At 38.0% G+C, this 13707-nt stretch overlaps 1 protein-coding gene across 1 annotated transcript in view; it reads left to right on the forward strand.

Annotated features, from left to right (window-relative positions):
* Positions 1–3226: 3226 nt before the first annotated feature.
* Positions 3227–13707, forward strand: part of TCTEX1D1 (Tctex1 domain containing 1) — a 23695-nt gene continuing 13214 nt past the window's right edge. Inside the window, exon 1 of the mRNA XM_011369589.1 lies at positions 3227–3348. Coding sequence (XP_011367891.1) covers positions 3230–3348 — 119 coding nt within the window. The 5' untranslated portion in view covers positions 3227–3229. The remainder of the gene's footprint in view (positions 3349–13707) is intronic.

The raw sequence follows: 13707 nt of genomic DNA on the forward strand, positions 1-13707 counted from the left end.
GCAATGAGGGTTCCCATTTCAAAACAAAGTTTAATTATATGTGAGAACAAGACGAAATATCTGAGTAAGTGGTTATTTAAATGTGATTTTTTTTTCTGGAAAATAAATGAAGAACATAAAAATAAATTCAGTTGTGAACCTCTTTTATTACCAGCCTCTTAAAATTTTACCCATATTTCTGTAAAACTTCACTGCGCATTTAGGGTGGGCAAAATGGGGAAAAGGTACAGCACCGTGCAAGGACTTGGGAGTGGGACAAGGTCCAGCTCAATAATTTAAACTATAGACTTGAGCAGGTTACCCAGGATTCTTCATTTCTTTATCTTAAAAAAAAAAGAAAAAAGGAGTTGATTAATAATGTCCCCTTATCATACATAGTAGTCAATAAACCTTTCCTGTTCTTATTTTTCCTGTTCTTATTTTTTAAATATGAATTGAGTTTGGCCAGAAAACTGTAATGCTCTTTCTCTGACACTATCATAAATAACCCTTATGGACTCTATTGTTACTCAAAATGTATTGCTATTGTCAGCTAATGCTAAATGCACTGAGCAGAGACATTATCCTATTTCTGCCTCCAATAATTGCCTACTATATGAGTGTCCCTTCTGAGTTTGGTTTTGTTTGCTTTGGGCTGGGGGAATGGCTCTGGAGTTGGAAGGGGGATAGTTATTAAGGAGGAAAGTCCTGTTAGTTATGTCAGGTAGGTCCCCAACCCCAAACAGCCTCCACTTCAAAGCTTCTTAAACTTTTAGGGGCTGCAAAGAGTGGCATGAAGGAGCCTGCTTGTTAAGCACAGGAGATAAGCCAATGACTTCCAGTGGGCCCTGAGAATATTGTTTAATGTATTAAAAATCTCAAGTTTCTAAATGTAAAGGGACAGACCTGTTGAGAAGACTAATTAAAGTTAAAACTGTTTGCCAATATCTGGTAAATGTAAGCTCTCGAGAAATTATCCCCATTATCAACCATCCGTGCCTTGGAAGGTGGTGGTGGAAAGGGTCCGAGGAAGGGAAGGGCTTGCTTTACTTCCTCCCTGTCCTAGGAGACCACAGCATTCCCCACTCCTGCCCATGACATCTGCGGGCAAAGGAACTGGATGAGGAGTCTTCGGGGGGCTGCATCTTGAGTTTCAGATATCCTCTTCTTCGCTGTAGAATGAACCAGTTCCCCTCCAGCTCGCGGCCACCCCATGGCGCAGCAGGGCTCAGGACGGCCCCCTCTGGACAGTGATGATCCTTTACATTCTTAGGGAGGCTCAGAGGACCAGGGGCGGGCCCAGGGCTCTGTTTGAGGAGGTCACCCTGGAAACAGGCCGCGGGATCCGAGGATAGTGTGAGGGCGGTAGCCCTCAGAGGGAGACCGGGAAGACAAGAGCCTCGCCTGGCGCGGGGTCCCTGCAGCAGAGGAGCCCGAGTCTGAGAGGCCCTCAGCAGAGCCGCGGCCGCAGCTCCAGCCCTGTTGTAGGTAAGTGCGACTCTGCGCAGCGCGTCTGGGTGTGAGCGGAGAAGGAAACCTGCATGTTCGAGCACTGCAAGGACTGAGGAGGGAGGGCACTGTGTTGAGAGAAGGCCTGCCTGCCATGGCCACGACCTCTCTGACGGCTTACTCCTCTCCTCAACAAATAAAAGAAAGCGGCCCCGAATTTGGGAGCTGGAAGTAGGTCCTGGCCTTTGGTCACCCTCACACCTGAGCTGGCCAGCCTGGTTCTGCTCCTGGAGCGGGATGAGTCCTGAGCTGTCATCCTGAGGCCGAGCCGGGGCCTCAGCCCCTCCAGACTTCCAGGTTCCGACTCTGGCCTTCTGGGCAGCTGTGAAAACAGGTGAGCAGACTGAGGTCCGGCCGTGTCACTTCAGATCAGAACCTGAATAACCCATTTAATCAGTCTCAGTTTGTCCTATCCACACACTCACACAGACACACTCATATACACAGTCACACACAGACACATTCATATACACAGTCACACACAGACATTCTCATACACATAAGCACACACACAGATGTTCACACTCATTCACACAGACACACACATACACACCAGCATACACACACAGAGATGCTCACACACACAGATTCACACACACATTCAGTACATAGACACACCTCACACTAAGGTGCACACACGCTCACAAAGGCTCACACTCACACAGGTATTCAGATGACCATTCACGCACAGAGATGCACACACAGAGATGCTCACATGTACACACACATTCATGTACACAGACACTCATACGCACAGCCTCACAGTTATGGGGATATGCACTCACACACAGAGACCCACCCACAGAGAGACAAACTCTCACGGGCACACACAGACATTCACACTCATGTACACATTCACATAGGCACACAATCACACACATGTGCGCACATACATACACCACTGCTTCCCTTCTCAACACACAATACTTCTGCCACATCTGTGTGCCCTTCAGTACCCTTCGTCTCTCTCTGCCCTGACACTGATCACACGGTTTTAGGTTGTGTTCTTATCTCAACTGCCAGTTCCTTGAAGGCAGGGACTCTGTTTTAGTTCTGCTTTAGAGTCTAGCACAATGTCTCCTTGTTAGGTCTCTCAGATTTATAGATTATAAAATGATTTAAGTGAGTATCTAAATTAGTATGTAGGCAATAGGACAATAGAGTTACAGTCTAAGTTATGGGAAGTCTATTCCTACTACCAGCTTTTGAACAAACATTTGCAAGAAGAAGGTAGGTTTTTCAATAAATTACTTAGTTAAATGTCAAGTTCTGTTTGATCTTTACAAAGTAAATCACAATAGCTTGAAAAAAATATTCTTTGGAGAAGGCAGTTAATTTTAATTTTTAAAGTAACAGTAACAACAACAAATAGCAAACTTTCATCAAGAATAAATGGGAAGGCAATAAAAAGTATTGCTTTCTTGTGTGGGATAATATCTTTCTTCTACACATGGCTATCTTTTCTCAGTGACTTTAACCACTTCTGCAGTTAAGCATTTTTGCTACAGTTTAATATCTGCTTATGTATAGTAAGTATGCTATTGCATAACTAAAAGTTATCATAGTTACCATATTTCTGGTAATACTAACCAGAATAAAAACATATACTAAAATCACTCTTAAGGAAACCCCATTTCCTCAATCAAAATTGGTAGAAAAAATAGAAAAAATCTCTGTGTTATACTAACTTAAATGTTTTCAGATTTCTCATCTAATTTACGAAAATTTTCCTCCATAGGTTATGATAATGTCAGACATTGCTAAAGACAAAATGGCTCATTCATTGAAGAAAAGGGGAAGTGTGTCTTCTCTAAACAGTCATGAACTCCGATGGAAGGAACTTCATGGGCGCATCAAAGAGTGAGTAACTAATCTCTAATAACAAATGCAGTTATTGAATAAACAGGTTCATGTTTATCAGGAGAAAAAATATTTATTTTGGGACATAAAAAGAGAAAATGGGCATGTGCAAGGTTCACATTTTTTAAAAGAAAGAGAAAGAGAGTGAGAAAACATAAGTGATATGTCCCAGCAGCATTTTTTACTATTTCAAAAACTACCCCCAAAAATCATCTTCTCAAAAGAAACACCACATACAATGTAGACTGGCTTCTTCTTACATGTCTTCTGAATTCTTCTCCACAATATTACATAAATACATAGTTTTTGCATTTCTGTAATCAATATATACACATACAATGCATTTAGAATTATTTTATACAAATTTTATAATGCATTTTTACAGCGATTGTTCATGTCCTTTTAATTGGCTGCGTAATACTTTGTCAGTTTATAATTCTAGGTTAGCTAACATTTCCCCAATTGTCGGGCATTTTAAGTTTGTTTCTTTTTGTTGTTGTTGTTTTCTTTTTTTTCCACTATGTAATGTCTCTGCTTGTTTTCATTCCAGAAGTACAGTTAGTGGTTCAAAGGAGTACACTTTTTTGGCTCTTGCTGCCATGTCGCCTTTGCTTTCCTAAAGAGGTGAATGAATATTTAATATTTTCACAGCATTTCTTTTTGACCGCCATTGGGAAGAAAATAAAACAAATTATTAATACAGAGGTCAATTAACTTATATAATAGACTTTTCTTAACAGTTTCCACAGGCTTGATATATTAATAAGGCTGTGGTATATTAATCATTGTGGCTGGGAAGTAGGATCTGATATGTCCTATGGAACAGAGACCTGAAGAACTGGAATAGAATAAATTAAATTAGCATTCTGAAACCATATCTCCTACTCTCAGAGTGTAGCAATGTACTTATTTCCAATCCTGGATGTTTGTGGATTACAAGTACAATCCCCCTCTTTTTACAGAAATACAAAGGAGTAGCAAACGCCATGTACGTCAGAAGTAAAGCTGGGAGAATTAATCTCTGTATCTTTTGCTTCTGACTCTCAGTCATTCGGGCTGCTATTTCAAATATTTAAGTGTAAGAGTTCTTTTGAAAATTATCTTAAAATAATTGTTAGCTTAAATTGAACCTTTTTCAAGAAAATATTTATAATAATCTTACATAAATCATGTTCCCATGATTTTTAAAAAACCGCTCTAATCCAAAAACTAACCTATCATCCCTATTTACATAATTTTCATTTACCTCTTTCCTTTCAAAGCAAATTAGAAAATCATATAGAATCAGAATGTGGCCAAATTTGAGGCATGAGAGATCGCCCCTCTTTTTATAGACGAAGTATAAATACAAACTGAAAGTAATAAGAATACAAAAATAGTTTTATGAATACATTAGAACATAATTTTTACTAATATATTTAAGTGATAAATATTTTGACATATTTTAAAGTAGAAATTTGGACTCTCAAATAAAACATTGAGAATGGATCCTTTATTTGCACTTTTTCTTAAAATAGCAAATGAACAGCGTCTATATACTCTTGGCAATGCAGAGGCCATTTGAGAGGTAGCCTCCCCAACTCTAACTCCTGCTTACTTTCTTTTGCCTTCATCACTGTCCTAGACCAGACTGCATGAGTGATTCTCCTTCGTGAAATCAGTCTTCAGCTAGTAGAAAAGTCCTGAAAGCTTAGCAGCTATCAAATGCAAGCGTTGTTGTGTAATTGTAATGTTTTATGGAAAAGCATATATCTTCCATTTGAAATTTATTTCAAAACATTTTTTTGAATAGATCAATCTTAAAGTATAACCTAAAGTCTATTGAGGACCTAATATACTATCTCCGTTAATCTCCCCATCATTAACCCTGCTAGGTGGACATCATTCTTGCGATTTAACTGTGAAACAACTAAGGCTTACAAGTCAAGTAATGATTTAATGACTAGGATACAATCCTAAATCATGAGTATGGCACATAGAGTCTACAGACCCTTGTCTACTTGTCAAGCGCCATCTTCCTCACTATACTGCTAGCAGCTACTCTCTGGCAATATTCAACTTCCATATTTATAATCCCTCAGTGCTCTATCTTGTCTCCAGCCATTGCCTTATGTTACTTTCTTATGGGGCACTCTTATCTGGAATATGCCTTATACTCTGGCTTCCTTCTTCTCCACCTTCAGAATTTAGCTCCATCACCATTTCTCCAGGGAAGTTCTCTCTAACAACCCAATTACAACCACTACCACCTCTGGACTGGGTTGGACACTTCCATTCTGCTTCCCTTCTACATGGTACCATATTTGACTGGTTTGTTTTTTTTTTTTTTTTTGTCGACTAATTGTCTTCAGAGCAGTAAATACACAGATAAAGAGGGCAGAAAAGAATAGAATGTAGATCTGCTTGGAAAGCAGCTTCTTGGATATGGTATAAGATCAGCATAGATTCTACCCTACAACCTTGGTTTCTGTGTCTGCAGTCTTCTACAGTAGTAACTAATGCTTAACATTGATCCCTGGACAAATGGATATCTAAAGTACCTTTTGAATTGTGAAAAGAAGATTGAATTTATATTGGATATAATTATCGTTAACTGTTTTTAGAGGTGAGTATTTTTTTTAAATTATATTTTCATCATAATGTAATTTTTATGTTTTATTTTTTTAAAGAAACATTTTAAGCTGGATCTTACTACCTCAATATCATAACTGTTAGCATGTTGGCATATTTTTTTCTATACAAACCTACCTGGTTGTCATCATACTACTCTGTAATTTTTAATGCTGTCAGTATTCCACTTAAACAATTCATAGCAATAAGGGTGATAATAACTAACATTTATTGAGCCCTCACTATGACCTCATTGAAGTCTCTTAAAAGCTCTATAACAGGAGATGGCAAACTATGGTCCAAAGGCCAAGTCCAACCTGCCACTTTTTTTTGTACAGTTTCCCTACCCGGGTATGTATGGTTATGACATGGTTGAGAAAAAAATGAAAAAGTAATATTTTTTGTCATGTGAAAATTATAAGAAACCCAAATTTCAGCATCCATAAATAAGTTTGTTTGAAACACATCCATGCCTATTTATATATGTATTGCCTCTGGCTGCTTTCATGCTAGAACTACAGAGCAGTTGCAGTAGAAACCATAGGTCCCACGAAGCCAAAAAAAATTGCTACATGGAATTTTACAGAAATGTTTGCCAATCTTTGCTCTATGAGATAGATGCTATTATCATCTCCATTTTACAAATGAAGAATCGGATACTTAGAGAGGCTGAGCTTCCAAATCTATAGAATTAGGAAGCAGCAAAATGGGCTTTTTGTTTGTAGTCGAGTATTCTCATTTTCTTAAAATTGGCTATCTATGAGTAACTTGCATTAACAAAACTCTTCTTTTTATTCACCAGAACCTTCTGTTTCCCATGGGTAACAGTAGGTATTTACAATGACATCTTTCTTGTTGGAAGCTCAGCCTTTGGCAGCCTTTGAATGTATTTGAACAGATGTGCTACTCTCATGTTCTTCAAATGGAAATAGAAACCTGAGGTTAAGTTACTTTTTCAGGATAATGTGATATAACATCCAGGCTTATTATTTCTGCGTCTAACAGTTCAACTAGTAGGCCTGGCCTAAAGTTGGTGATTAAAGGGTTTCTCTTTTGCCTCAAATCAAAATTACAGTGACGTCATGTTATGAGAACTTTAAGTATGGATCTCACAGCTCTCTACTTGAACCCGCTGGGGGCATCTAACCCACTATAATCTTTCATTTACTCATTTAATCAAAGTTTATTGAGCTTCTACTCTGTGCAAATTATTGCACCACATGTTAGACATATAAAGGTGACTAACTGTAGGGTTCTACTCTAGAGAAGCTCATTTTTCAAGTAAACTAAAAGCCACTTAATAATTTTTTTCCTGCAAAAAAAACTCAGAAAAGATTGTATTTATTACTTCATTTGAAATAAATATGTATTGACCACTGAGTATATTCCAGGCACTTTGCTAGTTGGTGAACCACATAGAAAAAAGCCTGCTCTCACGGTTGATAATCTGGTAGGAAAGGCAGCAAACAAGTAATTTTAAATATGCTGGATTTATTCTATGATTTCAATCTATACAAGTGTGAGCTGCATATGTGTAGTTAAAAATGATATTGCCTAGCCTGTTTCCTCATTTCGATAAGTTTTATTGCCATCTAAATCAAACTAAAACTCCCAACAAGATCTGAATTAGATACAGCTTCTCCACCAAAGACAGAGAGAAGCTTAAGAAAAATGAAATGGCCATATTCAAAAATTAAACCACAATAATAATTAATACAATATTGTACTTGTTAGATTATTAAACCATCTCACATACAATATCCATCTGATTCTCATGAAAACCCTGTGGCTTAAGTAGAGAAGATACTTTTATAATCTCCATTTATCTCATTTATTATTTATCTCAGGAGCAGATATGAGGTGAAAATATTCTCATTTCATAGCACATTGTCATCATCAATATGGGCAAGAGCCCTCATTTTTACCTAATTTTCCCTCTTCTCCATTCTCACACCCACTCTCATCTCCCAGTGGGCATCCACTCTAATACACACAATATTACACATACTACAAGAATATACATATTTAAATACTGTATAAAATATATTTTTTTATTTTTGCATATTATCCTGTTTTGACCTCTTAAAAAAATCTTTCTGAATGGGAAGAAACTGCTCCCCTCCCAAGTTCGGACTTCTTAAAGATTGCCAAGATCTCTGCAGGGCACATGCCTTATGCCTTTGCTATGCAAACTAACCCACTCAGAGCAGGCAGGCCTCTGTCAGCCCTCCCCCACCCAACCCTAAACCCCAGGAGGCAGTATTCCTCTGTCGTAATCATTCCAGACAGAGCCAAGTACCAGCCATCTAAGGACCTCTCCTACAGTTTAGAGCTCACAGAAATTATTCAGACCAGCCAGTCCTGAACTGTTTTCCCTGGCCTGCTTTGCCTTTTCCTTGGAAACCCCAATAATGGCTCTAGCCTTGGTTCTGCTTTGCTCCTGTCTTCTGCCCCTTGACCACCATGGTGTTTTCCCACACGGCCCTCATGGCATGTCATGTGTCTTGTCTCTAAGACCTGTGAGTATAATATTTTCCTGAGTTCCTCCTCTGTCTCCCCTTGTGGCTGCACCTGACTGACCATCTCATAAAAGAATACAGAACAAGTGCTTATCAAAGATATTCATTTGTGACATATAAATGGTGTGCTCTAAACTTCATTTTGTTTTCTCCATCTTATATATCTCATTCAAAATGTTTATTTTTTAAATTTACTCATATAACTATGGATATCTAGCTCTTTGCTTTTTACCACTGCATATCCATCCATCTTTAATATCCATCCATCGCATATGTTCTTATCTTCACCCTAAGAATGAACACCCGGAGTGGCTTTCACTCCCTACCAAGATATGCAATGCCGTAGTGAACATCTTTGTACAAAACCTTCATTGGCTTCTTTGTGAAAACTGCCCTGGGAACATGATCCCAGCTAAAGGCATTTGTGTTAAGGAAAGTTTGAATTAGAGAAATAATCCAGAAATGAAAGTTTTTAACACAATAACATATCACTGCCTCTCAAATTAATCTATAAAGTCAATATGTCTCAATCAAAATCCATTTGTATTTTTTTGTGAAACTCAACAAGCAAGTTTAAAATTTACAAATAAGAAAAGAATTCTGAGTAACTAAGTGAACGTTGAAGAGTAAGCATAGAGGAGAAATTTTCCCTATCAGATAATAAGATATGCCAGAAAGCTGTAGCAAGTAAAAATGATAATAAATGCAGGAATAGACAAATAGACTAATGGAACATGCAGAAATTTCAGAAGCAGCCCGTGAATATATGGAAACATAATGTATACGCAATGGGTAACTGATGGATATTTTTGATAAATAGTGTTGAGAGAAAACTGGATCACTATATGAAGGAAAAATGGAGCTAAATTCTTACCTTACACAATTTGCATGGTAGACTCCAGATGGAAGACTGAAATGTGGGAAGCTTTAAAGTTCATAGAAGAAAATATAGGAGAATATCTTTGTGTTCTATGGGTAGGGAAAGATTTCTTAAATAAGATTCCAACATGAAAAGCCAAAACCATAATGCAAAAAAACCTTGATAAATATAACTACAATAAAACTTAGCATTTCTGTTCAACAAAATATAAAATAGACACAGCTAATAAGCCAGTGGAAGATATGTTTTTTTTCAAATCATACACATTAACAATAAAAAATGAAAACCATTTTTAAAATAGTCAAAGGAGATAAATAGCAATTTACAGAAGCAAAGTCCAAATGGCTAAGCAGAATATGAGAGATGCTTGAACTCACTAGGAATGAGGAAAATACAAATGAAAACAAAATACCATTTTGCACCTATCCAAATGGCAAAACATAAAAAGGGAGAGCAATACTAAATGTTGGGAAGGTGAGTGAGAATTAAAACTGATATAGTCATTCAGTAAAGAAATCTAACAATATTTAGAAAAATAAGTTTCTGTGTGTCCTATTATCCCCATACATTGAGGAAACTGAGGTTTGGTGTAGTATAGTGACTTGCTAGATTATCACTGGTCCCAGATGACAGAACTAATAATCTTTGGTTCTCTAAACCTAGAATGTAGAGACATTATGAAAGTGTTTGTATCTGTCATGGGCTGAATTTTGAGGCTCCCAATTCTCAGTAATTCAAAATGTGACCTTATTTGGAAACAGGGTCTTTAAAGAGATAATTAAGTAAAAATGAGTTCATTAGGGTGGGTTCTAATCCAATATGACTGCCGTCCTTATAAGAAAAGGAAATTTGGACACAGACATGCCTAGAGAGAGGCGATGTGAAGAGACACAGGGAGAAGATGGCCATCTGCAAACCGAGGAGAGAGGCCTGGAGGAGAGCTTTCCCTGAAGGCTCGTACAAGGGACCAATCCAGCCAGCACCTTGCTCTTGAACTCTCAGCCTCCAGAACCGTAAGACAATAAACATCTGTTGTTTAAGCCACCCAGTTTGTGGTGCTTTGTTACAGCAGCCTGAGCTCACTAATGCGGTATTTCTAAAGGAGAAAATGGAATAGGAGCAGCATAGTCAGGGAGCGGAATGGAGTGTCTCAGAGGCCTGCTCTGCACAGACTAGCTAGGGCCAAGTTCCAGCTTGAGCATTAGCAAGTTGCTGATATTGCATAAGTTATTAAGCCCTATTTGCCTCAGTTTCTTCCTTTATAAAATGGGATAGAAGTAGTAATTATCATTTCTAGTAAATTTGTACATGGAAACACCTAGAATGGTTCTTGGCACATTCAAGTACAGAGCACAGTATTAACTATTATTATCACATAGAAATTTGGCATCTAACTAGGCCTGAGTTTGAATCTCAGCTCTTCTGCTTAACTAGCTACTACTTAATATTCTTTGAGTCTTAAGATATCTTTTATAAAATGAGAATAATAATGACTTCATCACAGTCATTTTGTTTATTCACTAAACAAATTTTTTTCGCCTAGATTATGGGCTTTATGCTAGGTGCTAAAGATACTTGGAGAACAAAACAGCCTGTCCCTGCACTCATGGTCTTGCTCTTGTCAAGATCACGATGGCTTTCACATTGCTGATCTAGTGGTCAATCCTCACCTTACTTGACCGCTCAACAAAGTCCGACACTGTCGACCCTTCCTTTCTCCTGGAAACACTTTCTTCACTTGCTTCAGGACACATGCTCCCCTGCTTTCCTTCCACCTAACTGGTTTCTTCTTCTCAGTCTTCTTCACCAGTCCATTCTCTTTTCCCCAGTTTCTTAATGTAGGAGTGGCTCGGGGAGCAGTCCTTTCTCCTCTTCTCCTGTTATCCTACACTTATCCCTTCAGGGATCCCCTCCACTCTAGTGACTGAGACATGGTGTTACGCCCCCAAAAGTGTATCTTCAGCCCACACGTCTTCCCCAAACGCCAGGCTCACATATCTAACTGTCTACTGACCTTTCACTTCAATACCTGGTAGACATCTCAAACTCAACATTCTCACAACTTAACTCTTTAACTACCTTCTTTCCCATTTATCAGGAAGTCCTGTTGGATCAATTCTGAAAATATATCCAGAACCCAACTTCTTACCGCTACCCGCAACTGCTACCATCTTGGCCTGAGTCACTGTATTAGTCAGCTTGAGCTGCCATAACAAAATACCATACATTGGGTGGCTTAAAGGATAAGAATTTATCTTCTCACAGCCTGGAGACTGGAAGTCTAAAATCAGGGTGCCAGCATAGTCCGATTCTGGTGAGGGTCTTCTTCCTGGCTTGCAGATAGCCACCTTTTCACTGTGTTCTCACATGGCAGAAAGAGAACCCTGGTGTTTCTTCCTCTTTTCTAAGGACCCCAGTTCTATCTGCTCAGGGCTTCACTTTTATGACCTCGTTTAACCTTAATCACTCCTTAAAGACCCTATCTCAAATATAGTCACGTGGGGAGACGCTACTTATTCCATAGCAGTTACCGTCTTCTCTAAACTGGATTACTATTAAACCTTTCTAACTGGTTACCCTGTTTTTACACATGCCAACCTGCAGTCTATTCTCAACACCACAGTTGGAGTGATCATCGTAAAATATAAAGTAGATCTTGCTATTTCTCTGCTGAAAACTCTCAATAGGCTCCTTCTATATCAGAGTACAAGCCAAGGTTTTACAAAGGCCCACAAAGCTCCACATGATCTAGTTACCTGACCCCTTTGTAACCTCATCTTCCAGCCTCTTGTTTGTTCCCTCTGCTCCAACTATGCTGACCTCCATGCACTCTTTCAAAAATACCAGGCAGCCTCCTGTGTTAAAGCTTATGCATGTGCTTTTCGCTCTCCCTGACACACTCTTTCCTCAGACATCCACATGGCTCATTTCCTCACCTCCTTCAGTTCTTTGTTCATGGAGGCCTATCTTGACTATTCTGTTTAAAATTGCAAACAGCACCCTCTTCCGCATCTACTTCCACCCTTCCTTAACTAAGCTCTCCTTTTCCCTGGAGCATGTATCATATTCTAACGTAATATATAATTTACTTGTTTAGTATTTATTGTCAACTGTTGTCTCTTCTCACTAAGTTTCATGAGCGCAGAGATCTTAGGGTTTTTTGTTTGTTTGTTTGTTTTTTATAACCTAAAAACCTAGAACAGTGCCTGTCATAGACCAGTCACTCAATAAATATTTTTTGATAGTTGAATTATTATTACATTATACTAATTCCTGAATGAGCAAGTTCTTTTCTCACAAACAGCTTAGGTTCACAGTTCCAATATGTGTTAAGTCCAGGGTAACCAAGGGCTTTCTTTCATCTTGAAGATGTAAGATACATTTACAGCAAATGGAAAAGTGATCGTTCGGATTTTTAAAACAAGATATACTTTTATTTCCTTACTAAAATGTTCCATTGTGCATTTGTTTAAAAAAAAGAAAAAGAAAGAAAACTTTCATTTATGTTGAAAATTTGTTGAGATAGACCACACTCTTCCTTGAAGTTATCCATGGCATTGAAGAAGTAACTATAACACCCACACTCTCAGCCTCACCTCTCTGATGATTGCCAAGGGTAATGCAATATTGAAACTATACATTCATCCAGAAGCTGCAAGAGGAGTTTCATCAGATGCCCTTAACATTAACCTCACTGTATCCTGAATGAACATGTAGCTCAAAGGACTTCAAACACTAACTCCGATTTTCTATCCATACATTCAAAATTGTTCTGTTTTGTTAACTACCTTTCCTGGATTATCTTCAATCACAGCAGTTAGACTTTTCATAGATTGATTGGTTCATTCTTTGAATCATTTCTCCTCTTGAAAACTGTATTCTACAAGAACACATATCATGTCGTTTTCTCTCCCTTTCATGTCTGAAAATATATCTTGACTTTTATTTTTATTATAACCTTCCTCTTACTAGTAAAATGCAACCAATTATGTGAATTAAAAAAATCTCAAAACTAAGTAAAATTCTGGCAAATGTGCTATAAACTAAATGGCCACAAAATGAAATTACATTACTAGACAAGGTACACCTTCTAGTGACAGGAGAAGAGTTGGTATGTTTTTGCCTTTAAACATAACATAAATAAGAACATCTGGCAGTTTTGACGTGGTACGCTCCCAAATAAATGAATTTCTGTGCATATTTTATCTTGTGTTTCTACATCTTGTTTCTCAAGCATACGGACTCTAATTTTCCTTTGTATTACCAGTACTTCCCACTTTCCTGCTGCATCTTGGGCAACAAAGGTTTGTTGAAAGAATGAAGAGAAAACAAAAAATAATGTGTGAATTT

Source organism: Pteropus vampyrus, unplaced genomic scaffold, assembly GCF_000151845.1.
Source record: "Pteropus vampyrus isolate Shadow unplaced genomic scaffold, Pvam_2.0 Scaffold151, whole genome shotgun sequence".
In the NCBI taxonomy this organism is placed as follows: Eukaryota; Metazoa; Chordata; class Mammalia; order Chiroptera; family Pteropodidae; genus Pteropus; species Pteropus vampyrus.